This window comes from Lissotriton vulgaris, chromosome 8, assembly GCF_964263255.1.
Source record: "Lissotriton vulgaris chromosome 8, aLisVul1.2, whole genome shotgun sequence".
NCBI lineage: Eukaryota > Metazoa > Chordata > Amphibia > Caudata > Salamandridae > Lissotriton > Lissotriton vulgaris.
In genome coordinates this window covers 328,465,991-328,493,493 of record NC_141696.1, presented here as the reverse complement: position 1 = coordinate 328,493,493, position 27,503 = coordinate 328,465,991, and the positions used below count along the sequence as shown (strand labels likewise).

The 27,503-nt window shown below is 46.0% G+C and overlaps 1 protein-coding gene across 2 annotated transcripts in view; it reads left to right on the top strand.

Moving 5' to 3' along the window:
• The window catches only part of CHD1L (chromodomain helicase DNA binding protein 1 like), a 392,592-nt gene that overhangs the window by 221,240 nt on the left and 143,849 nt on the right, over window positions 1-27,503 (top strand). For both annotated transcript variants that reach the window (XM_086934085.1, XM_086934086.1), the window contains exons 16-18: window positions 18,549-18,688; window positions 18,979-19,151; window positions 24,850-25,052. In XM_086934085.1, the coding sequence (XP_086790211.1) occupies window positions 18,549-18,688; window positions 18,979-19,151; window positions 24,850-25,052 (516 nt within the window). The remainder of the gene's footprint in view (window positions 1-18,548; window positions 18,689-18,978; window positions 19,152-24,849; window positions 25,053-27,503) is intronic.

Genomic DNA, 27,503 nt, shown 5'->3' with positions numbered 1-27,503 from the left:
TATAAAGTCAGGACCACAGGATCCAACCTCTACTATAAGCAAAAATAACAGGCCAAAGCCAATAGGCAATAGATGGCCTCTTCTAGGTCTGGAAGAAAGGGCTTAAAAGGGCCAACACAAGCTAAGAATACCTATCCTAGATGTGAGCAAGATTAAAGTCTATATCACTGCTAAATAGAGCCAAAAACCCTGCCATTACAATCTTTAAGCTCATTCAAGAACAGATGTGCTGTACATTGGCAGCAGAGCCATCCCTGGTATTCTTGACTGTCTGTGTAGCGTAGTACTAGTGAGCAAATAGTCACATGTAGCTTGGCGTATTTAAGGATTTTTAAAAAATGGCAGACTTGCTCAGTAAGCATAATTTGTATTTGAGAGCAAGATCAATGCATATATAAGAAAGCGTCAGGCACTGAGGCACAAGGGGTTAAAAATCCCTTACGTAGCTAATACATTGGGAAAAGCAGCAGACGCGGTGCTGACTAATTCCTCCCTGCTGCAGAATTTCTTGCACAGTGGCCTCCTTAGGAGGGCTGTAAGGACTAACCAGCTTCTTGTGAAAATACTGTCTGCCTCTTTTTTCCTTTCTCAGGCAATCGAAGTAGGCATTTTATTTCTTGTCTCACAGCTTGATGCCTGTGCTGTGAAAGAAGATATTGTTATGTTTCCTGGATCTGCTTACATTAAATAATGTAAGCAAAGCTATGCCACTGTTGATAAACGAGGTCTATAATCCGAGCCGTCTCCTTTGTCACCCTTTCCGTTTGAGGGATTATTAGACTGCATGGGTAATGTGGCAGACTTTGTCTTCATTTCTTGCTCCGGTACAAGCTGTCAATTTTTCTCCCTTAGTAAAGCTGCTTGTGGAATGACCTGCCCTCCGCAAGCATGTGCTCATTCATATTAGCTTGCCGCCATCCTTCTTCTGGCAAAGCCTCGTCTGTCAGTCCTTCAGGGCTCCCTTTCATTTCGCTCCTGCTTTTGCTTTTTGGGATTAAATGGGGTTATTTCCTTCTGTCGACTTTGGCCTTTTTGCGGGATATGTTTTAGTGTGTAATGGTTGCGTCTGGGCAGCAGGGTCTTAGTGGGGTAGAAAATAGGCCTTGGCAACAAAATAAAGTGGCCCATATTTATGAATTGGTGGTAAAAAAAAAATGTGGCCCACATTTTCAATACGAGCACCTTTCGACTGTTTAAGGCATAATGTCTGGGTGGGGGGTGGGGAACCACATGTTTTTGTGATTGTTGCAGGCAATGTGGGTGATAATATTCAAGAAATGTGACAGTCAAGTCCTTCTCTACCTAAAGGATAATTACATTGACACATCCCTGCCCTTCTACCCTCAAAGTGTGACTGGTCTATCCAACCATGCCACGAGATAACAGCAACCACAGCTGCACACTACTACCTATTACTGCCTTCTAGTCCTGATTTCAAGATGTTTACAATCCCAGCCCTCACACAGCCACAAAACTGGCCCACACACTGACCTCACTCTAGGTCGTCTTGAAAACCCAGCCCTTTAAATGGCGAAGCTTTATTTGACTTATACTAAAGAATCTTGTTAGTTTTTAAAGACTGTTAGGTTTCACATTTCAATCGAGAGTATTTATTATTTCAAGTTACATCCATGCAAACTCTTCGATGTTGATATTTATTTGAAAATTGCATTTTCGGTGCACAAAATAGTTCTGGGTTTTACCCAAGCGAGTCTATCTTTGCATAATAGTACAAACTCTGTTTTATGCATGTATAAGTTTAAACGTGTTATAGTAATTTTTAAAATGTGTTTGACATCCGCTCCAGTAGGTCGCTCTGTACGTCTTTGTATAAATCAATGTCTCGTGCATCGGGCCCCAGATACACTCTCTTTGGCACTGGAGTGCGCTTCCGTTTTCTGCAGCCGATAGAGTGCACTTGAGGCTGAGCGCAAGGTCTTATGGGGCGATAGAAGCTCATGGTGACATGAATTCCTCCCAAGAGCCAATCTCCACTCAATATAAGGCGATCGCTCTGGCTGTACTCTTATAAGGTCCCAAAGAGCAAGACCTATTGGCTATGGCAATGCTTGTTGTTTATTGTCACATGCGGATGTTAAGGTAGTGCTAATGAGGTGGAACCAATGAGCAAACAAAATGAAACAGATACTATCACAAACTATGCTGCATCACACAGCATAATTTGCCTCTTCTTGTGGCATAATTTAGTCAGCCCGCCACATACTCTATGTATCTAGTGGGTTTCAAAAATGAAATGAGCGCAGCTTTCTGGCTGGGTCTAGATCTGTGTATGCTTAGAATTGTGATGAAACACAAACATTTCCCTCACTACAGGCACTGCTGTATTGCAGGTTTCTTGAATACCCAGGGATGCATATTAAGGGCAGTATCTGCCTTTGATTTATGAAGTGAGTTGATGACAGCATACCTTTCAATGTGGCATGCAGACCGGCCAGGTTTATCATTTATATCAATTTTGTCATGTTAGATGTTGTATTTACTACAGATTGTGATTCCTACATAATTGATTAGTGACATATTGGTCTTGCTGAGGATGGAGCAATGGAGATTGGGCAAAAGATGATGGCTATGACAACAAGTGTCCTATTATTTAATTTTGGCAATTCACCTTTGAATTTAGATCTCCACATGCTTTTGGATGCATGAATGATGCAGCGATTGACGAGGCATATCTAATTGTCAAAAGACAAGGGATACATAAAGGGGGAATTTAGAGACACCTTCGCAGATCCATTCTGCAATGGTTTTTTAGGATATACTTGACATAACTTTCATATTGTTCATATTCAACTTCTTACTGAAGTGCATATTGCTCCAAACTGTCATCCCTTTCTGGTCCATGGCTATGCATACACACAAATTAGAAGATGTAACACACTAGTCTAGCAATCAACAGCGAGGGACTAGCAATTTAAGAAATCAGCATGTTTTCCATCCAGTGGAGTTATGGTAGAGTCATTTACATGTTCACGACTGCTATACAATCAACCAGTCTCTGATTCCTGTATCTAGCAGAAAGGGTATGAAACCAGCATGAAAACAGAGTACACATTACATTACCAAGGGTTCATTCCCTGCCCGTAAAGGCACATTGCCTGATCAGTCAATGTGTTTACTGTTACTGATCATCTGTTTTCCTTTCCATATTGTTGTGATGTTAATGCTATTGGTTTTACTGGAAATTGTGTTGTATTTACAGAAGTGATGTAGTTGAAGTAAAAGGCACTTTACGCCCATTCCCAACCCCACCCATCCATGGGTTGCGGAAGCTAATTAGCAGACTGGGAGCATTGCTTTTATTTTCCTTTAGTGTAATAGGCTGGCTGGTGAAGTGCACTTCCCATAGTGTGCAGTCACTTCAATTTGCCTTTAGGTGACTACCTGGCTTGATGGTGGTTTTCTATTTGATTTCATGTAACTCCTTGTCTTGATGAGTGCATTGGTTTTAGTTTGTTTGAGGTAACTGCTTCACATGCTGGTTTCATCACACAGCTGATACCCACCCTGAGAAAGCCAGAGCTGCCCTGTTAGTGGTATCAACACCAGTGCACTTAGGTTCCTTACAGCTCCTTCACTTGAAGTGGGTTACCACCTACCCGTTACTTTTTGTATCCTGCTCGTACCAAGTCGGACCCAGACCAGTCCCCACAGTTGCTCCGGATTAATGGACATTGTCATGTCATCTCAGGCGCGATGTAAAGAGTGAGCTGAGGACTCTTTTGGCTCAAGAACCAACTAGCTGGTGACCCTTGTGGTTGTTTAAAGATTTAAGATCAGCCTGTAACTCAGTCTTGAGCTGGGTCGGTGACCTCGATTACAAAGTGGCTGTGCCAGATGTCCCATTATGACCCCTTTTGCCTGTCTCCCCTTCAGGCGCACAGGGCATAAAACTGGGGGGTTCTCAACCCTGCCAAACTGAGGGGTGACCCTAAGAGCACAGCTGCCATCCTATCAGGGATGGGATGCTTTGGTGTGCTGGTCTGGTTTTCTGGGTGCATTGGCTCATGTTTTTTCCCATGTAATTGATTGGGTGTCTTGGTAAGTTGCTTTTATGTGAATGTCTGACTTATGACTGTGCATTCCTTTCAGTGTGCACTTGCTTCAGTTTACTTTTGAGTCACTGTCTAGTTTGCTGGATGTATTGCTTTCATTTTTCTTTCATTAAACTGTTTGACATGCTTGGTGCTTTTATGTTGGTGCCTGCATGCTGAGGTGTACTCTTCTTCAGTTTAAATGTATGTGACTGGCCTGTTGACTAGCACCCTGCTTTCAAAGTGAAGGTTCACAAGTTCACACTTGCTTTAGTTTACTTTTGTATGGTTGACTGCATGCACTGTTTTGCTGGATGCAATGCTTTAAGTTACTACTTGATGCATTGCTTTCAGTTTGCTTTAAAGTAATTGCCTCTCATTTTCCCAAAGCTTTGTGAAGGCTGTTTCCCAACTGCGTGCAACTTCTTCTACTCTTAGAGCTGAGATTTTCATGAAAGTCTTATAGTCTGAATTCAGCACCTGAGCGTAATAGGACGAAATGTATGAAGCTCTGTGGTTATACTGAATAAGCAGCCACCTATGTTATGCCATCTATTAATGTAATAACTGCACTTTCACAATTGCTTTATTAACCTTCCTGCTTTCTCAAATTTGCTTGAAAATGCACGATTTTTCCTCTTTTTTTTTTCAAAATTTTCTTGGGGGGGGGGGGGGGTGTTCCCCCCCCCAAACCCCCTTTTTGGGGTTCAAGCTCGCGCGCTCGCTCGCTACGGTGCTGGATGCAAATCACTTTGCGCCCACCACTTTCAAATGTCACCCACCGCTACTGACCCTAGGGACCCATTTACCCTGGTCAGGGCAAAATAGCACTAAAGGTCGTATAGCACAGAGGGGGATAGAATTGGCTATGGTTTTAAAATGACTGATGTTTGTAACGAAGCATTTAACAAAATTGAACCCGTCAGTTAAAATTGATTTTTATATTTGTAGATGCCCCTGAAGAAGGAAAAGCTTTTTCCGAAATGCATTGGGCCGTTTTAATAAACCCGATGGGATGTGGAACCCACATTGGACTCCTGAGCTTTTGTGAAATAATTTCGTTCACCGAACAATTGAGTAAAATGAATTGATAACACAAGTGAAGAAACGAATTAAAATAGTTAAAATAACGAAGAATGAGTAAGAGAAAAGCAGAGAAAATATTGATTCAATTAAAAAGACGAGCTGTGCAACCTGACTGAATCGGAAAAGGAGATTCTTTGTAAATATTATTTTCATCCCAATTTCAATAACTGTTTTGTATGGTGCAACATGTCAAGCTAGAATATTTATAGCACTATCTCATAAACATCTCTTGCTAACCTTGAGATCAGAGACACGGACACATGATTTTTCTTTGAGATGGGGATCTGTAAATCTGTATTTGTAAAGCACGAACTACTCACCCTTAGGGGTCTCAAGGCGCTGGGGGCCGTCTTGGAAATTAAGTAAGCTATTGCCCAGAGTCACACAGTGCTGAGCTGAGCTGCTGCCTTAGCCGGGGATCGAACAGTGAACCCTGTGCTCCGAAGTCAGCTGCCCTGGCTGCTGCACCACACATCTCCACTGTCATTGCACATATGCATATGTTCCCTGACTCCAAGGTCCGACTTGAAGACTTTCGCTCTTCTTGCTATGTCCCTGTTCTTTCCTCTGCTCCCACTATCACAATTTAACTCCTGCATTGGTTCTCTGATCTTCGGAACATATTACATTTAACCTCTCTCTGTCTTCAGTGTATTTTATCTATCTTACTGTTCAATGCCTCCGATGTCTCTCTATCTCTCCCCCACTCGATGACTTTGAGATAGTTTTCGATTCTGTTCTTCCGAACTGTTTGAAATCTTTGTATGACACACCTATTTTCCTTTGATCTCTCACCAACTAAATGACCCTTACTTGCTTCTCTTTTCTCTCAAGTTTGTATACAGAGACATTCCATCACTATTATTCTCATATCTGTTGGTTCCTTAATGTTGTGACTTTCATCGCTCTCCCAGTCACCATGTACTCACTTTTGTACCGTTTAACCTCTTATTTCTCCCTCATACATCTGGATCTTTATAGACTCACTAGCTCCATTGTACTAATGAGCCTTCTGTCTGAGATCCCTCTCACCTCTGTCTTTCGTAACCCCCTGGTCTCACCTCTAGTTCTGACCTCTTTAAAATGTCTGTGCCTTTGATATGTTTGTCAACTATGCTCTTCACTCTTGTCTCATTTCTGTCTACTTTTTGTGCCTTTGAGCTCTTGTTTTCTCTCTCTTGTGTGTGTACTTGTCACCTATATCTTGCTGATCCTTCTATTGCATCTGTATCTTTGAGATATAGCTATATTTGTTTTCAAATGTGCTACAGTCTCTTTGACTTGTGAGCATTTGAGGTCTCTCTCTTCTCTGTGCTTCTGGTCTACAGTTCTTCTCTCATCTATTGTCTCTCATCCTAGTTTGCTGATATGTCATTCTCTCACAATTGTTTTAAAACATCTTTCATTCTTTCTCTTTTCAGTACCTTTTTTATTATGTATAACGTTCTCTTTCATGTTTGTGTCTCTAAACACTGTCTCATGTCTGAATTTCCCATTTCTCACCAGGGCGCTTCTAATCTTTGCCTCCTTCCTCTGCACCTCTCCTCTGTCTCTTCATCCCTGTGCTTTTTATCTGTCTCTTGCAAATGAGCCTTTGATCATGATGTCTCTCACTCCTTTCTTTGGCTCTCTTCCTTTCACACCTGTGCATTTATCCTCCCCATCCCCTAGCTATGATTGCCAGCTGGAGGCGGAAGGAGGAGGAGCCAAGCAGAATGATTAATCCTTCTGCTTCTTACTCCTTGATTGTCGAGTTGAGCCTGGGAACGTGTGTGAGACGAAGGAATGGAAGGAGCTGCCATACGCTTCTCTCTTGATTTCCCCAGCAGTCACAAAGCTGAGGATTGCATTGAGAGTTCTGTAAGGCAGGGGCCTGTTTAAAGTAAAAACATATTCCAGATGTCTCCTTTCAACATCAATCTCCATAGGATGAAATGAGTGACTAGAGAGGATGAAGAGTGTGGCAGGGTTAATAGAAGAGTCTTTTCAGTCCTTCCCATTTTTGCTTCTTCCCCATCCACCTAGAGGCCTAGTCACAAACTGCATTTTGTTATACTATAAGATGTTATTCAAAAACGTTTGTTATACTATAAAATGTTATCCACAAACTTACGTGTGGAAATTACATCTGTGCCTTTCCTATCTTTTTCTGCGTGGAGATCTCCTCCCTGACTTTTAAGTCTCCGCACACGGAACAATATCTTTTAGTAGTAAATGCGGGAGGAAGAGAGGGCAGTGGCTGGAAAATGGGTATCGCTTACAAGTAAAGGAGACAGAAATAGGGAGAACTGAGGAGGGGTTAAGGGACGACTAGGTTGGAGAGTAGGAAGGGTTGTGCACCCATTCACAAAAGAGTAAGCCCATTGCTAATCAAAAACTGCACTTTTGAGGATATTACATTGAGAAAGGGATCCAAAACAGTAGTGAAATACTCCAGCCCAGCGCTGCACATGGTTAACCACTTGTACAGCAACACCTCCTCAATAGAAAATAATGGCGGTAGGGGCTTAAAATAAAAAATAAATAAGTTAGTTTAAATATTAAATGTAAAATATTATTACAAAACTTTTTCAAGTTACATATATATGTTTTTGCTTTTCCTTATACTTTCCTAGGGTAGTCTGGGTTGAGATCTCCGTATAGTAAAGGGAAAACAAAAAAGATTATTAGCCTTAGAAAAAGTTAGTAAATATATTTTTATGTTAAATATTTTTGTAAATTAATGGAGTACATTTCTTTTTTAAATGTAGAACTAATGAAAAAATGTCACAGCATTATTGACTTAATTTTGGCTTAAATATTCAAATATTTTTTAAAATATTAACTTTAAAAAAGTATTTTACTGGAGTTAAAATTAAAAAATAAATTCCTACCAAAAGTAAAAATAAAAGATTCCATTCTGCATGAATAATTATTAAAAGTGATGTATAGAATAAGCTAAAAGTAATTTAATTATATATTTTTTTAACACTTGGGGGTCGATTCCGATTCGGGAAATGAATCCGTACGACGGTTCGTATTCGTAGCCGTTTCCGTACGAATCGTAGTAATCCGTCCGAATCGTGTAGTACGATCCGTTGGCTCGAAATACGTACGAATCGTCGCGAACCATACGAAAGCCAGGGGTGAGTCCGTACAACATAGACCCGCACAGTAAACCGTACGAATCGTAAACATGCTGTACGACCTGCCAGGTACGATCCGGACCAGGGAATGGGGACGCGATTCGTACGGATACGTTGGGTATGAGCAATTTGTACGGAGATCTACACTATCGCATAAGCACCGTACCCCTAAATTAAAGGTGAGTATGCAGGGGTTATACGCACCATACACATACGACCTTGAGGGGTACGGACCGTACCCCTACGCACCGTACACCTACATTCATGGGAGGTACGCATGGGGACAAAGGTACCGTACCCCTGTAATCCAGGGGTGTACGCACCGTACCCCGATGCTTCGTACCCCTGCAATGATGGGGTTTATGCACCGTACACTAGTGTGCCGTTCCGTACGCATTTCGACCCGAAGTCTGGTTTTCCGGACGTTTTAAACTCCCGTAGCAGAAGCGTCGTACGGAGTGATGTCGACACGAATCGTACTTGCTGGGTCGGAAAAAGCTGCTTCGAACCGTACGGACGTCGCCTACTGCGTGTTCCGAATACGATTCGTACGGATCATTGAGTTGTATGGTTCTTGGTACGAATCGTACGGAGAACTGCATTGGGTACACATCGTACGTACGGGTACGGTTCTCCGTACGATTCGTATGGGAAAAAGGCTCCGTACAACGATTCGGACAGGATTTTACCGAATCGGAATGGGCCCCTTAATGTTAGACTAATTTTTAAATCCCAACAAGATGTTATCATCTTTCATATTTAAATAATTTTTTTAAATTTTTATATATTTTTTAATATTCAATTTTTTTATTTTTTAACTATTTTAAATAATTCAGTTGAATCGAAATTTGCCTAACTTACGTAACGGTAAGTTTCAATTCTATTAAGGACACGGAGGCGAGGATTATGCTATATCTTCCTTCGCTTTATTAACATAAAGACTCCACAGCAGCTTAGGAAAAGATATAATAAGAACAAAAAAAATTTAAACATAAAGCATTGACGTAATGTTCAACAAATCAACAACAACTCCCAAGAGTCTCTTTGTATAACAATAGTCCATAGTCCTTCTACTCTGTCCATCATCACTATATAACCGGACTTCTCATCATCTTCCTCCTCTTTCTTCGCGCAGATCACGCTTGAGCCTCATTGGTCCTGTTTAGCACCGTCGTTGCCTGTCGAAAAAGGAACAGCATCAGCGAGGTGGTCAGGAATGCGACAACAAGGCGAGGAGCATTCAGTGATTAATACAGTACCGACAACGTAAAGGAAAACGCTTTACTTACTGCCATACGGGTGGGTAGAGACACCACTGTAGCCTGGGTGGGATAATCCTCGCCTCCGTGTCCTTAATAGAATTGAAACTTACCGTTACGTAAGTTAGGCAAATTTCGATTCTATGTCGGGACCGGAGGCTTCAGATTATGCTAGTTTAAAGCTTACTTACCACCAACTGGGCCAAATCCACCACCGGCTTAAAATAAAAACTCTTGAAGGTGGAATCCGAGGACCAATCCGCCGCTCGCATTAGGTCCTCCAGACGAGCACCCACCGAGAATGCCTTAGAGGCCATGGCCCCCCTGGCGGAGTGTGCTCCAAAGAGAGAAGTATTGATGCCCGCTTCTTGCATGACCCACCGCACCCACCGAGCAATAGTGGGGGAGGAGACAGCTTTGTGTGGCTTCCGCAGGGCAATCAACAACTGACGCTCGCCCGGAGGGCGCAGATCCAAGGTCAGGTCCTCATATGCTTTGAGGCATTGCACGACACACAACTTAGGAGTGTCAAGAAAAGCTGGATATGAAATAGAACGCGACGACGTTTTCGTGCGTCGGCCTACTGTAAAAGTAACCCCATCCGGGGAAAAGATGCGTGCAGAGACATCCAGCGCGCGCACGTCAGAGACGCGTCTACAAGAAACCAGACATAACAACATGGCTAACTTCGCCGACAGCTCTTTAAGAGACAGATAGGAATTGGCCGGCCACGACCGGAACAAATTCAGAACCAAATTGACGTCCCAAAGGACGGAGTACCTGGGTTCCGGAGGCAGCGCGAGGCGGATAGCCCGCAGAAGCCGGCACACAAAAGGGTGTTCCCCTACTGGATGGCCATCGATGTTGTCATGGCCAGCCGAAATCGCCGATCGAATAGCATTGATCGTCCTATACGCTAGGCCCTTGTCGGCCAAATGTGCCAGGAAATTCAGCACGGGAACGAGGCCTGCGACCAAGGGATCCAGATCCCTTCGTAAACACCAACGCATCCACTTAAGCCAAGCGGATCTGTAACGCTTCGTCGTACTATCGGCCCATGCCTTGGAGAGCAAGTGCTCAGCCGACCCCGAAAGGCCCGGGAGCGACCAGCGTCTCCTGAGAGCCTCCACGCCACGAGGCGGAGAGAGTTCTGCATGACGAGGGGATGCGGTTCCTGATCCGGATCTGTCAGGAGCAGAGGAAACAGGGGGAGTAGGATTGGAAAATCCCAAGAAAGTTCCAGAAGAACCGGAAACCACACTTGAGACCTCCAGAGTGGTGTAATCAACACCAGCTCCGCTCCCTGGCGGCGTATTTGGGCCGCCGTCCGCATTATCATGGAGAACGGGGGAAACGCGAACGGTTGTTCCCGACTCCAATCCTGCAAGAACGCGTCCGTGGCCTCCGCTAGAGGGTCCGGCCTCCAGCTGAAGAAACGCGGCAGCTGGTGGTCGAGACGGGACGCAAAGAGGTCCACCGAGAAGGGACCCCAGAGGGTGTGCAGCCACCGGAAAACCTCCGGATCCAGCTTCCACTGGCTGGCGTCCCTGAGATGTCTGGAATGCCAATCCGCCACTTGATTGCACTGACCCGGCAGATACTCCGCCGTCACCGCAATGTGACGGGACAGGCAATAATCCCAGAAGTCCTTCGCCAAGTCCGCCAAGGCGCGGGACCGAGGACCTCCTAGATGGTTCACATAACGGACCGCCGAAATATTGTCCATCCGTAACAGGACACAAGCCTTGACCGAATCTTTGGTCCAACAACGAACCGCGAAGGAGCCCGCAAGGAGCTCCAAACAATTGATATGCAATTGTTGTTCTTCTGAAGACCAGGCGCCGCCGGTGGAAAAATCCCCGCACCGGGCGCCCCGGCCGGACCTGCTGGCGTCGGACTCTATGATCAGGTCCGGAGCCGAGCCGAAGATCGACCGACCATTCCATGCCTCCATGTGAGACAGTCACCATGACATTTCCTCCTTCACTTCGTCCGTGAGGGGAACCCACTGGTCGTAACTCATCCCACGGCGCAGATGCTGCGCCTTCAGGTGCTGGAGAGCCCTGTAGTGCAGCGGGCCTGGGAAAATCGCCTGGATGGAGGACGAGAGAAGACCCACCACCTTGGCGATATGTCGCAGGGACGTGCGATCTCTCGCGACCGTCTGCCGAAGCAGGTGTCGTATCTTTGCGACCTTCCGACCCGGCAGGCTCACGACCGCCTGTACCGAGTCCACCACGAAACCTAAAAAGGTGATCTGCTGAGTGGGAACCAAAACCGACTTGGAGCCGTTGATCACGAACCCCAGTCTCTGGAGCAGGCCGACAGCGTGACGCAGCTGACCCGCCAGCACCTCTGGGCACTGCCCCATGAGGAGGATATCGTCCAAGTACACTAGCATACGGACCCCTTGACTTCTGAGAAACTCCACTACCGGGTGGAGGACTTTCGTGAAGCACCACGGGGCCGAAGAAAGACGGAACGGCAGAGCGGTGAATTCGAACACCCTGTCGTCCCACAGGAATTGCAGGAAACGACGATGAGGGGGGTGGATGGGGACGACCAGGTAGGCGTCCTTGAGATCTAGTCTCACCATCCAATCCCGAGGGAGGAGCACGTCTCGAAGGAGGTGGATACCCTCCATCTTGAAGTGCCGGTAGACCAACCACCCATTGAACTCTTTGAGATTGATCACAGGTCTTTTGCCCCCATCCGTCTTGTCCACTAAAAAGACGTTGCTGAGGAACCCATGCGGGTGGCGCGTTGATAGACGGATGGCTCCCTTGCGCAGCAAGTCCGAGATCTCCCCGTCTATCAATCGCGCGTCTGACTCTGAAAAACTCATCGGGCGCGGGGGCCTCGCTTGAGTGGGTTGGTCGTAAAACTCGATATGGAAACCTCGTACAGTTTGCAAGACCCAAGCGTCGGCAGTGAGCAATTCCCACTCCTCGTAAAAGCTTGCCAGCCGCCCCCCAATTGGAACCTGATCCAAACAAAGTACACTTACCGGGGGCATTGCCTTGTCCGGAGTTCTTCTTGAACCCTCTGCCACCGAAGCGCTGTCCCCTGGTGGGGTAGAAGTTTGTATAGTTGGCAGAGGTCTGGTATTGACCTCTTCCGGAGCCTTGTCCTCTGTTGGTCTGCTGACCACGGCCGATCGCGCGGCCCCTACCGCGACCGGCCCCTCCAGAGAAACGCTGGTGGAACACTCTCTTGATGCTAGACTGGGCCTTATCCAGCGACGTGAACGTATTCACAAACTTGCCCAGCTCCCTGATGAAGGGCTCGCCGAAGAGGCCTCCCTGGGCCACAGCACCCGCCTCCGACGAGGCCAGGTCCCCCAACTTTGGGTCCAGCTTGATTAGGAGCGAACGCCGCCTCTCAGTGGACAGGGCACAGTTGGCGTTGCCCAAGAACACAATCCCCCTCTGGGCCCAATTCGAGAGCACCTCCGGTGAAATGGCGGTGCCATTCGCTCTAGCCTCCTCCGCCATGTCGAGGATCTTCGTGGCGGGCCCGACCGCATCCAACAATTTGTCCTGGCAGGCCCGCCAGGACCGGTCAATCCCTTGCCTGGGGTCCTTCATAAATTTCGCCAAGAAGGTGGCCATCTTGGGATCCAATTCCGGGGTCATGGCCACTTTCCCTTCCAAAGTCGGCCGAGGACACTCCCCACGTAGGCAACCCCTCGCTTCCTTCTCCAGGGGCTTGCGCAGCCTGCCCGCGACAAACTTCGCCACCGTCTCCCCTGGCGCCCAGGCCGCGGAGCGGGGGTGGACTATCTCGTCCGGGTCCAGCATGCCCGACTCATCCCGGGGCATCTCCTTGGCAGAGGGCGCCGGAAGCCAAGATCGGGTTGACTCCCCGTCGTCATCTGAGTCCGGAGAGTCGTAGATTGGGGAGGCGGGGGCCGTAGACACGTCCCCCGAAGCACTAGGGTCCACCAAGGGCGCAGGGGGCACCACTGTCGCCTTCGCCAGGAAGGCATCTCGAAGACGCTCAAAAGCGCCCCTGTCCACACCTTGGGCCTCCGATGACGGCCCCTCCTTACAAGGCCTCTTCGGGGCGGGTGGCAACCCGCCGGACGTCCCCGGGAGTTCAGGGGACAGAGGCACCTGCGCCGCTGCCAGCTTCGCGCACTCCTCCACGATGCGGGCGGAAAGGCGGTCTTCCATGGGGCCTACCACCTCCGTCACGCAGCGGTAGATGGAATTGTCCACCGCCTGGTAGAACTCGTCGTCCTGCAGATAGGGGCAGGGTTCCTCCTCGTAATCCCCTTCCATCTCGGAACCAAGGGCAAATGCGGGGCACCCAAGAGGGCGGCAACCGAGAAAGATTTGAATGTGGGCAGGCCAAGCGGCTGCGATCACGTTTTGGGCCAACTGACGTGGCAGGTGGGCTGCACCAACCCCCAAGCGCGCAGACCCTCCTCGCCGGGACCGGGTCGTCGCACCCCTCAAGCGCGCTAGGCCACACTTCGGATAAAAGAGGTGCACAAAGGACACCCGAAGGTGATTCACGCGGTCTGAGCCGCTATACCGACCCCAACGGGGCGTCAAGAGTAGGAAAATTACAGACCCGGGTCACCAGGTGTCAGAGGGGTACGCGAGGGCTGGCACCTGCGCAAGCAGACTCCACGGCGCGGCTCCTGGCACTGCGGAGGCGCGCCGAAGGGTCGGCGAGACGACAGGCCGCCCCCTGGCGGTCTCTTTACACACCGCACACAAGTGGGAAATAAAGTCGCGTAGGAACGAAGAACGTTCCCGCAACCGGGGACTCTGTAAGGGAATAAACCATGCAATGAGTCCCCCAACGATCGTACACAATACAATCAATCACATTGAAAAAAGGGAAAAATAGGAAAAGCACTTATCTGGCTGCGGGAGCAGCGAAGAAAGAGGGGGAAGATGATGAGAAGTTCGGTTATATAGTGATGATGGACAGAGTAGAAGGACTATGGACTATTGTTATACAAAGAGACTCTTGGGAGTTGTTGTTGATTTGTTGAACATTACGTCAATGCTTTATGTTTAATGCATTTTTTTTGTTCTTATTATATCTTTTCCTAAGCTGCTGTGGAGTCTTTATGTTAATAAAGCGAAGGAAGATATAGCATAATCTGAAGCCTCCGGTCCTGACATAGAATCTAATTTCTTAAGGCATATTATTTTAAATCCCTACCTCCATTATTATTATTATTTTTACATCTTTTTTATTTTCATTAACAGGTTTAAACAGTTACATTTCAAGGATCAATTAATTGCACAATGGTAATTATAATACCAGGTTTACAATATGCTCTCACAGGACAAGTATCCTCATGTCTGCATTTCTGTTTTCTTTTTGTTTTCAGTGATGCATACACAAACAGTGGGATGCGGGCTGGGCGTCACATGTGCATCATGTCTGGTAGCATGTGGCGAGCAATGGCAGTTGCTATATTTGGGGCTATCTCCACATGGCACTAGTAGAGCATTAGTCCTGTTTCAACTTGTTAGCAACAGTAGGCGGGAAGGAAAGGAACAGGACAAAGTAATAAAGACGGGAGGTACTTGGCCCAGCTAGTGTGATTCTGGCCCGTCGTGCAGTAAGTATGAGTGTAGTTTGTTGCTTAAAGATGGCTTGCTTATATCAATTGTGGGAGGTAAACACCTAGCTCCAAACCCAACATCGCTCGTAACTATGCTTGAGGTTGGTGGGTCTCTTCTGTCCTCAACTCTGCAGGGTGTATGGTGTCTGTAAGGTCTGCTCCTGGTGTCAGCTCTTTCTGGAAATTGTGTAGTATGGTGTCCCAGTTAGCTGCTATAGGGATTTTGCAGAGGTCTAATGTCCCTACCTCTTATTATTTTCAATGACGGAAGTTGCAGTATTAGTGTTTTGCCATGTGTGGGGCTGGACTTACAACCTTTTTTTTGGCAGTAGTAATTTTGACTTGTAAATTTGGCTCCACCATAGGGTGGTGGCATGTATTTCTTAACTATTGAGTCGCTTTACGATTTAGTGAATAGCCAAAACTAGTAAAGTTATTCGAAAGTGTAAGAGCAAACTTACAGATGCAACTTATTCACTAGTGTAAGTTACCCTTGTAAATATCCCCCATAGTATATTATATGGAAAAGTTGGAAGCAGTGTTGGGGGTGAAAGCTGTAGTCACTGCTCCTGCTCCCTTATGCATTACCAGGACCTCCTTATCTTCAGTACAAAACTTGGCAGAGAGCTAGTTAGCCCTCTTACTTCTTTTGTTGCACTGACATCCGTTTTCTTGTTATCATGAAAGCTTTCATATGGGACCTTAGATTTTGGCTGGAAGACGGTGTTATTCCCCATCCATTACACATGTTGAGGGACTAGTCTCCAATTTACTTGGATTCACCCTTGCACTGTTAGACATGACAGCCTGAGGGTGGCCTTCCCCCAACTTTTTGCCTGCCTCCCTCCAGTTTTCTGACCTCATATTTGATGGCTTTCGGACTCTGCACTTTACCACTGCTGACCAGTGCTCAAGTGCACGTGCTCTTTTCCCTAAACATGGTAATATTGGCTTAACCCCAATTGGCATATTTAATTGACTTATTAGTCCTTAGTAAAGTGCACCTCATGCCCAGGGCCTGTAAATGAAATGCTACTATTGGGCTTGCAGCACTCATTGTGCCACCCATGTACGTATTCCTCTAATATGGCTCATGCCTGCCGCTATAGAGCCTGTATGTGCAGCTTTACACTGCCACCTGCCAAAATAACTCCTTTGCCTGGCCTAAACTTCCTTTTTTTATACCTATAAGTCACCACTTGAAGTAGGCCCTGTTTAACCCACAGAGCAGGGTGCAATATATGTAACAGGCATGACATATACTTTTAAGTTTACATGTCTTGGCAGTGAAAAACTCCCAATTTCGTTTTTCACTACCGCAAGGCCAATCTCTCCCATAGAATAACATTAGGATTACCTTATTCCGTTTTTAAGTGTAATTCCCAATTGTGAAGAGATATACTTTTCATGTTTGGTGTCACTGGACTCACAATTTAAAATCACAACTTATGATGAAGTTGAATTTTAAATTACAGTTTGGCAAATGCCACTTTTAGAAAGTTGGCATTTGCTTACTTTAGCCATTTGGTGCCTGCTGCCTGTCTCTGTACAGCCTAGGTTGGGTTTGTGTATTCCCTCTAGACAGCCACACACAAAGAGAGTTTAGGTGTGTCTTGATGAGCCATCCTGAGAGATGGGAGGGAGGAGCTGGGCGCAGCCTCATACTTTACATCTGATTAGGCAGTGTCATGTCTACACACAAAGCGCTGCATGCCCCCTGTAGTGAGTGAAGCCAGGACAGGAAGGGAGGACCTCTGTGCACTTCAAAGCTTTCTTTGAAGTCTCTCCCACTTCAAAGACACAACTGGGTATGAGTACTGGACCTCTGACACCATAACTTCAGTACACTTCTGGACCTGTGAAGACTCTGTCAGGAACAATTGCTGTGCTGCTGAAAGGACTGTCACTCTGCTGGACTCCTGCTTTGCTGGACTCTTGCCGTGCTGAGCTGCCCTGCTGCCTGCTGTTCTACTGTCCGGGTGAGCAGGACTGGACCTGCATCACTTGAACCCAGAGTGACTCCAAGGGCTTGCTGGCTTGCCTCCTGTTTTAAGTCTCAGGGACATCAAAGACTTCAACTTATCCTGCCAGAGCAACTGAACTTTGCTTGCTGCAAGTCTTGCCATGCCAAGTGGTTCCAAAGTAGTCCTGGGCCCTTGGAAGTGGGTATACATTTCTGCTTGAAACAGAACCCACGCACCTTCATTGGAATCGGTGCTTATCCACCTTCGCGTGAGTCGGACCCAGCGCATTCTCATCATTGCGTGGAGCTGGCCTTGCACGTCGCCTTCATTACCTACTTTGGGAGCAGCACCCTTGCTTCACATTCGGAACCAGCGCGCGGCATTTGGAACCAGGGTATCACCGCAGTTGTGTGGAGAAAATCGAACCATCTCGTCCACTACGTGTCTCAACATCGACACATTGCTTAGGCTGCACCTCGCATCTTCGTCAACGACGAGGACACATTCTAGGTCAAGGTACTTTAGTTCAGTGGGTCCAAGTGGGTTCCTGTATCTGGCCACTGCTCCATCGCGGTTTGCCTGAACTTTTGACTTTGCCCCAGTCCAGCGCGACCAGATGTCCCATTTAAGCCATTATTCCTTCTAAGGCTATTTTACCTCTGTTCTGTTCTTTAAAAATTCATATCTCAACTTCTACTTGTTGGATTTTTTTATTACTTTGGCCTTGTTTTATTTATCAAATTATTCTTTAGTTTTCTAACCTAGTGTGGAGTCTTTTTGTGGTGTTTTCACTGTGTTGCTATTCGAAGTGTTACACAAATACTTTACAAATTGCCTCTTAAGTTAAGCCAGACTGCTCTGTGCCAAGCTACCAAAGGGGGAGCACAGAATAATTTAGGGTGTGTTGTGACTTACCCTGCCTTGAATTGTGGTTCCTGCTTGGGTGCATACCTCTCACAATCAGAAAGCCAATTTCTTTTTTTTTTTTCCTTCAATTTCAAAATATTTTTTTATTAATGTTTTTACAGTCAAGTACAATCACTTTACCGTTACGGGGTACCAGCCAAGCATGGTTGATGTTGCCATGGTTACAGGTTGTTGGTGTGCATGTTTGGCTGCCCCTTTTTACATTGTCTTGCTAGGAGATTAAGTACAGATGAAAGAAGGAGAGAAAATAGAAAAGAAAGAAAGGAGGCAGATTACAAGAAGAGCACTATAACGATGGGCCTATTCTGGGTTTATTACGTATTGTTTTGTGGGCAGCTGACCCCCTCAAGTGACCTCATGGGGGTTCATAGGAGTCTAGATACACGTCAAGCGATTTCTAACAGTATCTCTATGTCACCATCACTGCTGCTCTTCAGACAGGATACCTGAAGTGTACTCAGAATCAACAACAATTACAGTCATGTAAATATACCCATTTTTTGGTGACTCTAGCTATAATATGTTTCATTATGCCTTCTTTGCAGATCACATGTATGTTTTTGAAGGTAAAGACTATTCCAAAGAACCAAGCAATAGAGACCAAGATGCATTTGATCAACTGCTAGACCTTCAGAAAGTCCTTATAGAAGAGACTGACAAACAGGGAAGATCCCTTAGATCAAAGGTACACAGTATTTATTTGTTAGCTAAGTGGTTGTAAAAAGATCTTTGAATTTTAGACTGTTATAAGACCCAGTTAATGTGCATACCTGGAATTAGGGCACGCAGCTGCATGAGAAAAACTATGAAAATCGGTTTTCTATTGACATATGAGACTTTTTTCAGATGCCTGATCACAAAGCCGTTTTTGCCCCACTTCAAGGTGCCAGGAGTTCTCACAAGTTAACATTTGGGGGAACCTTAAGTTACAGTGCCAGAATAGTTCTGAAGCACTATTTCGTTTTGTTCCCACAGGCTCTCCCTTCAAGTGCAATGTACATGTCATTAAATGCTTCCAGTAGGAAACGAGTACTAAGCCCAGAAGAGTTGGAAATTAGAAGGATAAAAAGGCAGGAAGCCGCAGCCAAACGAGCTAAACAAATACAGGAAGCCAAAAAGAGAAAAGAAGAAGCCGAATATAAGCAAAGGTATTGTGGTATCAAAACGTAATATATATATATATTTTAGCATGAACATGTTTCGTCTTCGACCACAGTCGTGAACAAGGCTGCAAAGCCAAAACATGTTGATGTTTTCACAGGCAAGCTTCGGAGTGCCATGCCCATAGTGGAATGGGATGAGAGATGGTTGTATTTGATTTCAATGAGATAACTACATCATGCTTATAATATACTTCATTGCCAGGAAGTAGCAATGCTCTTGGAAAACTATAGGAAAAGTTCTCTGTTGCAGCTTTGAAAAGTAACATCTACTCTTGGTGACAAGTGCACAGTTCATGTTGCGGTTTGTAATACTATTTAAACTTCATTTGAAACAGTCTTGCACTTCTGTCCTTTATGTGAAAATAATGAATGATGGAGGAGCCAAGATGGCGGCGGAGACGGACGTGTAATCGCCCGGCTCCCCGAGCCTGTTCCTTTAACTATCCTATCCTGAAATCTATCCTGCTGCAGAGTTGCCGCGAAAGGACGAGGGAAGCGCGCTGTTGCCGGCGGCGTTTCTCCGGTGTCCCTACCTGCCCGATTGCCGGTTGTAACGGCGTGTTCCCCCGACGACCGTGGTTGAGCCCCGGATCAGTGCCCTGGATCGACGTGCACGGCCGGAGACGGCCGGAGCTCCTTGGATCCTACTGACGGGTGGCGTGCCTGCTGTTCCCCGCCACGATTGCTTGCCTGTCAAGGTGCCTACACCGCTCCCCTCTGAGGAAGCACTACTCGACTGGCTGTGGGTTTCCATTGTTTCTCCTCCCCAGAACGGCGTTGAGGTGAGCTGCGCTGCTTTGTTCTTTGTTGGGGCGAAAATGGCTGCTGCAGCTCGCCCTTGCTTCGCGCCTTGATGGGTCTCCTTGATGAGACTTGTGTGATCGGTTACACGCGAAAAAGGGGAACTCTGGACTTTGGCGAGATCACACCCCGGCTACCATCGAAGAATCCACCCAAACGAGCAGAGACCCCCTTGTGTGGGCGCAATATGGCGGTCGTCTCCACTACACTACGGATGGGCTCCATCTCGGCCCCTGAAGGGACTGCCCTACATGACCTCGAGTGGCGACCGGAATACTCTGTTGCCCTCCGCAATACCGACTCACTGGTTCACCCGCCTGAAATCACCCCTGGCTCCATTCTCGCAGCGCTAGCCGATTTCCGGGCAGACCTGCATGATTGTTTTTGTGCACTCAGCGCGAAGCTAGACGCTGCCGTTCTCGGATCGGAGAGTGCCTCGCCAGCTGGCCCCTCTTGTGGTATCGACAGAGACTCTCCTGATATTGAAATGGGGACATTGCTGCTGCGTGACTGTCAGCTGGAGCAACATTCTGAAACTGTATCTTCTGAAGTATTGCCGCCAGCCCCTGTCGTTGACGCTACATTGTTTCTTATCCTTCCTCAGCTTTCACTGCCAGATGATGCATCCTTATTCTCCTTCATGGCTCAGTGGGCGATGCAACTTTGTTTCTATACTGCTCATGCTAGGAATTTTGTGGTTTTCAGTCGCTGTTTTATGCTACCTTGGGAGAACCTGGGTGCAGTAACCTTCTGGGTCGATGCCATTGTTTGTGACTGGAGGTGTCCATTTTGTGCAGAGGGACCTTCTCCTTGTCGAGGGCGGCCATCTTATCCCTTTGTTCCATCTGGGGCGGTGCCTTTTTCGGAGCCATTTCTGGGGGGACGTTTGAAATCTGGCCAGGGTTAGGAATGACCTTCTTCGTGTGAACTGTGCTTGAGGGACGGGTGGGGGCCCGAGATGGGACGCTTCCCCGACGCGTGCTGCAGTGATAACTGGTGTCTCTCCCTCCTTCCTTATGTATGGACGCTCTGATTATAATGTTGTAGATAGAGTGGAGAGTATTTCTTGGTCGGGGAGTTCGGGTGATTCAGAAGTTTGGCCCTCCTCCAGTTTTAGGGAAATCTTTTTTCTATTCCTCCTTTTCTTTTCCTATATTTCGGGTTCTTAAGTGGGCGACAGACACACTGCTGGGGGGGGTAGGCCGTAGCCTCCGCATTGATGTAGGGTGGGGGGGGGTTTAATTTTATATAGTTCATTTCTATGGGCCTTATTTTCTCTATTTTCTGCGCTTTCTCTTCCTATTTCTGTCCTGGGTCCGAGGCAAGGGGTGGTGGGGAGTGGGTGGAGCTGTGCATGGCGTGTACTTGCCAGTTTACGTTCTTACTGATTCGCCTTGATCCGCCATGTTGCTAGAGATGCTAGCCTACACGATTGGTATCATACTATGCTGTTGCCTGCTCCTGATGTGAAGTGACGATACGGACTCAGTACTCCTTGATTTCTATTCTTCACTGCTTATATTTTATACGTTTAAAAACTTTTAAAATTAACCTTCACTGCTCCTGTTTTCCTGGTGGCACGTAAACGTTTACAGGGTTATTACTTGATTGTTGCTATCTATCCTGGGGCCACTGGAAGTCAGTATTGTTTGCTTCTGTGCTCATAAGTTTCGCGGCCGGCCTGACGGTTGTGGGCCCGTATTTGTCTATTTTTATGCACAATAAAGGTTTACAAAAATTTAATTAAAAAAAAAGAAAATAATGAATGATGATGTTGAAATATATGTTAAGACCTCTTTCCAGTAGGTGCAGTGGAGAACGATTGGAGTCTAGGTTTCATGAGTGTGCATGTTTGTGTGAATTTGATGTTCTTGCAATCCCTCTAGGATTTGCTTCAGGTAAGGTGCTAGATAGAGGGCATGACCTCACTATCTCCTGTAGAGGCTAGGAGGATGTTCTTGCAGAGAGCATGGGCTGAATCTTGGTGTGAGTAGCAGTGTCTCTCGAAGGAGGCTGATTGAATGGCGCCTCCAGAGAAGTGTGTATGCATAATTTTTTAGTCCTATTCCGGGCTTTGCCAACAGCCAAGTATAGACTGTAGTTTTGCAGCCACTGATGTTAGACCTGCTCACTGTGCTGATTTCCCTCAGGGAGCACATGAGAGTTAGACTCGCACTTCAATGCTTGGATAATAGGTTCGGCATAGGAGAGTGCACATGTTATTGAAGACATTTTTCTTTACAGCAGGCCTTGCTCTGTTTCTAGTATGTTCTAAGTGCACCTGAGCATATGTGACAAATGGCTCATAGAGTCTTCACGGGCCTGCTCTCTTAGAAAACCCTATATATTCCTCTCACACAGAACCTGAACACAGCCGGAAGTGGCTGTCAGTGTTGATTCTCTGTGGGCAGTTGTCATCCTCCATTTGGAACTCACTATTTTACACTAAAAATGTCCTCCCATTGTGCTAAATGAAACACTAATTATGGGTACAGTGAAGGAAATTTTACTTATTTCGATCTTCACAATCATTACTATAAAACCGATGCATATAATTTTAGACATTCCTCTTCAGTGCACCCACTGCACTCCTGCTGTACTTGCTGTCACCGGCCATGACCTGGGCAAATCAGTCAAGTGGAAGTATCCCCACAAGGACAATGGGTGGGAAAATCAATTTAGACTCTCCTGAATCGTAAGGCCCACCCAAGGAGTCTCTAAGAAGCACCATATCTGCAGTTTGGGTAGAATTAGTGGTCCGCCAAATTCTTCCCAAAAGTGAAAATAGAGGGAAGCCACCAGGCCCGTGGAAACAATGGTAGAGATGAACCAGTGCACGGACAATGGGGGGTTTATGTTCTCCAAACACTTTTTTGTAGAAGAGGATAGATGTTCTGACCAGTGCACACTTTGAAATACATTCATTGGTAATAGCACTATGCACAGTGTTATCTTGATGTTGTTTCCGTCAGTGCCATACAACCTATGTTCCTTGTAGGAACTGATTGTTGTCAAATAGGAAAACAGAGGTTATACACACATTATACAGTTTAGATAATGTGAGAAGAGGGTTTCTGTACATGATACTCAACGAAGAAGCCCCTGCCGCCACATGCCTTCACAATATATGTGTATGATTACAGATTCATAGGAAAGTGATTGTGTGTCTGAGTTAGTACGGGTCTATGGTACAGAAGTAGCGGACTGGCAACCAATCACCCAAACCCCCAAAAGTTTGATAAATATTTTAATTTTCAACGCTAAGGCCAGAAACTTTGAAAAATGCTTTTTTGTTAGTATTAGAGACAGCTTCTGAACTTGCGTGAGAGCCTAGGATACTGTAAAATGCACAAACCTCAAAAGATGTAGAAGTGAAATCCTGGCCATATCCAGGAAAAGATCTTGTCTTCTTTGCCTAATAATTCTGATGTCGGGTCACTATTGGTGCATGAAGCCCCCTGGTTGAGTCCTTACACCAACAAAAGGAACCTCGGAACAGGGTTTCCTTACAACTCTGACCTCCTAACAGGGCTCCAAATCTTGAAGGACTAGACTAGTAAACCATAAGGATGCCTTAAAAGGTGTGTACATTTGTCATGGCTCTCATCCCTTTACTGGTCGATGGCCTCTCCCATAGGTCCTGCAGTTCTTTAGCTACGCAAAAGTAAAATAACAATCCATAAAATGCAGTAGCCAAATTCACATTAATACATTCCTGTTTAGCAGTTTACTTGTTGATAGTCTAACACATGTGATTAAGGACTTTGAAAGAAGTTAAATGATTTGTTTATCACTTGTTTTGCTGTCACCATGCTGTTGACAGATGACATGAAGTATGAGAAGAACATGCTTGCTCACCTGTCTTTCCATTGACAGACATTGTAAGTTAAAGGATTGGTCTCTTTTTCAGACTATTAATATTGTATAGAGTATTTGTGGAATATTGCCATCACACTGCTTCTATGCCTATTCTATCCAGGCGGATAAGGGAATGTTCTGGGGGGACAAGCAAGTCTAACACTGGTTGAGAGGAGAATAAAGCTGAAGTAATCAGAAATAATTAATTTCTGTTATGCATAGTGTGTTTTGTTGCCTATTTTGAGTTATACTTGAGGGATTAGAGGGAGGATTACATGGTGGTATTAGTAGGAATCACTAGCGCTTACTCTAGATTGTTATGGTGGATACCTTATCCAATATACAATGGTACTCTTTTTTTGTTGTTTGTTTGTTTTTTAACTCTTATTGCCTTAGCGGTGGGGATTTTGAAGACCCTTTGTGATTTATTTGTTATTGAATTTGAATCATACTGTTAAGGAGGACCTCCACACTGTCTTCATTGGACAGAAATGGCCAGCGTTCAGTAGTTTGGTCACGAGCGCAGTTCTCGATTGTTGCTTGGTCTAGATTCCACCATTGAATTTGCGGAGGGGCCTTTGAGTCCTTTTATGTTAAAGAAGGTGGCTAGGCGTTTTAGAAAATTGCATGTTTACAGCTTCACAGTATTGAAATGCATGGTTCCAAAAATATTACCTTGTAATGATTTGAATGCTCTGCATTCCAAGCATTTGGACGATTATCATGTAGCTTTAAAAAAAGTGAAGTGAGTAATCTCGTAAATTTTTTTATGGATTATGGTCTATTTGTAAGTGTTTATTTATTATGCTGTTTTACGTGGAGCTTCTTCATCATAAAGTATTAGTGATCTTTCCAGAAGAACTGGTGAAACATCATCATAACAATATAATCAGCAGAGAAGCTGGTCAAGAGAAAATTCTGCAGCACATATAATATTTCTTGTTAATTGTATTTCAGCAAGTCACGTTTGTAATTATTTTAGACCCTTGTTTGAAACAAATGCAAATATTTTTTCCATTTCCAGGATGAAGTGGTGGCAGTCTTGTGGTTATACGTCGTCCTGCATTCCTTCGGATGAAAGTGATACTGCAGAAGAATCAGAAGAAGAGGAATATGACTTTGATTTAGAGTCAGGCGATGAAGAGCAGGTTCAAATAAACTATGTTATTGGTGATATTACCCACCCTAAGGTCGAAGAAGAGGATGCAATTATTATTCACTGTGTAGGTAAGTCTAACAAGGTAAAAATCTACTTGTATTCTGTGCAACTTTTGAGTACAGAGTGTACCCCACAAAATATGCAGTTGTTGGCTCAATCAAAACCAAGGTAAAATTATAGATTAAACCATTGCCTCCCATTACTGACCTTGTACACATTATGGCTAACAGTGGTTCAACCAGGAACATAAAAACAAGGGAGACTTGTATTGAGAATACTTGAATTTGCTATATGCCCTATTTCTTTTCACGCCAATTCTTTGTATTTGCTTTTTTTGCAACTTTGTTTGAGGTCTGTTGTCCATGGCACCTAACATAGCCAAAATTCAAGTATATAATAAGTATCACTTTAGTACTGTCATTGTAATCAGCAGCGTTTTGAATGTGGGGCAATCGTAGGGCTTTTCCCTACGAGCACAGATATTTTTGAGATGCTCATAGGGCCCTTCGTAATAGCTCAATATTACTCACTGTATTTGATAAAGCTCTTCCCTCCCACAAAGATATAGATGTAGGGAAGCTGTAAATTTAGGTCACCAACATACAGGGGAGTGTGGTGACAGGGCTGAATTACCGTCTGGCCAAAAGTTAATGGAATTGGACGAGAAGCTGAAAGTGCCCTAAACATAAGTCTGCTGGTTAACTCATATAAATAAGAAGGCAAAGACTGTAGAGGATAGCCGGCGCTATGTATTGTGCAGTCACTTGGTCTACGACACTAATGTTGATGTTATAGGCTCAAAACAACAAGATCAGGCCTCAGGGTCATGCGGCTCCTTCTGGGCAATGAATTGCATCAATAGAATACTCGAGCCAACCTAGTTGAAAGTCCAACTAAACAAAATTGTAACCACAGTTACCCTTTCCCTACTTTTGTCCTAGGCCACCGATGAGGGGAGAAAAGAGGAAACCTGTAAAGAAATAATTAATCAGGATGGTGCTTAAGGAAAAAATCCTGTGTCCATCTGACCCACCCCACACCAAACTACCACATCCGCAACCTCGGCCTCATCCTGGACAGCAAATTTGCCATGAAATAATAGATCAACACAGTCTCCTTTGCCTGCTTCCACACTCTCCACATGCTCCAAAGAATCTTCACATTGCTACCCACAAGTACTAGAAAAACTGTCACGCAAGCACTAATCACCAGCCACCTACACTACGGCAACGTACTCTGCGCAGGAAGTACCACCAAACGCATGAGACGACTCCAGACCATACAGACTTCTGCGGTCAGATTGATCCTCATCTTACCCAAACAGACCCATATCACCCAATGCCTGATGAACCACTACTGGCTCCCCGTCCAGAAAAGATGTCAATTCAAATTACTGCCACAAGCCTACAAACCCCTCCACAACCAAGGGCCAACATACATGAGCCACTGCCTGAACTTCCACCAACCATCTAGAAACCTTTGCTCCGCCTCCCTCGCCCTGGTACAGATGCCGTGCATCTGCCATAGCAACAGCGGCAGCCACTCTTTCTCCCACCTCGCCGCCAAGTCCTGGAACGCCCTCCCTCTCCAACTCTTAACATCTCTCTCACCGCTGACTTTAGGGAGAGACTCTAGACCTGGGTTTTCGACTAAGCCCAGCTACCCAGCGCCCGGATACCCTCATGGGTGTTGTAGGAAGGGGGAGGCTCTAGTTGGCGCAGTGCAACACTAGCGACAAGCAGGGACTCTCTCTTCCTCGTCAGGGCTGAGGGTTACCTTCCAGACAACCTCTGCTTACCCTCTAGGTAGTGTGGCTTAAGCAGTCGTAGGCTAATCTTTGGGGCACATAGGGTTAAACACTTGCAACAGTACACCTTTACAACCAACCCACCACACAACGAGACCAGACCGTATTCTTGTAAAAATATATATCTTTATATAGATTTTAAGCAGGATTGGGAATACAGTCAATAACTTTATGAAGACGGTTGCAAGTTACTTAATTCGGGTTACCACAGTTCTTATTGCAGTTCTCTTGAGGCCCGTAGGCCGGTGTTACTCAAAGTTCTTGTGGAGCCGGCGGCTTCCAAGGGATCTGTCCCACGTCGCGTTGCCTTCCCGGGGTCGCTGATCGTTGCGGCTCTTTGGCCGAGCAGGTCACTGGTCGTCCGGGGCAGCTGTGTTCTGTGGCGGCAGGGTCCTTTCCTCGTCGTCCGCTCCGACCCTGGAGGCGGCGGCTGTGCGGTGGTGACAAGTGGCAGTACGGTCCCCAAGTGCAGGACGTACCCAGCCAAATGTCGGTGCAGCTGTGGGCTCACAGCTGGGCTGTCGGGCAGGCTTACCGACCTTGCGGATTCTCGTAGGGCAATTGTCCGTCTTTGCAGGTGAGTGGCTGCTCGTTGTGCAGTCACCTCGAGAGCTCGGACCGGACGGGTCCTCCTTTGCTTTGCTCTCGGGCTCCCGGTGCAGTTGCGGTCACGGTGTTCGGGCCAGCGGCGGCTGGTCCTTACTTTGCTTCC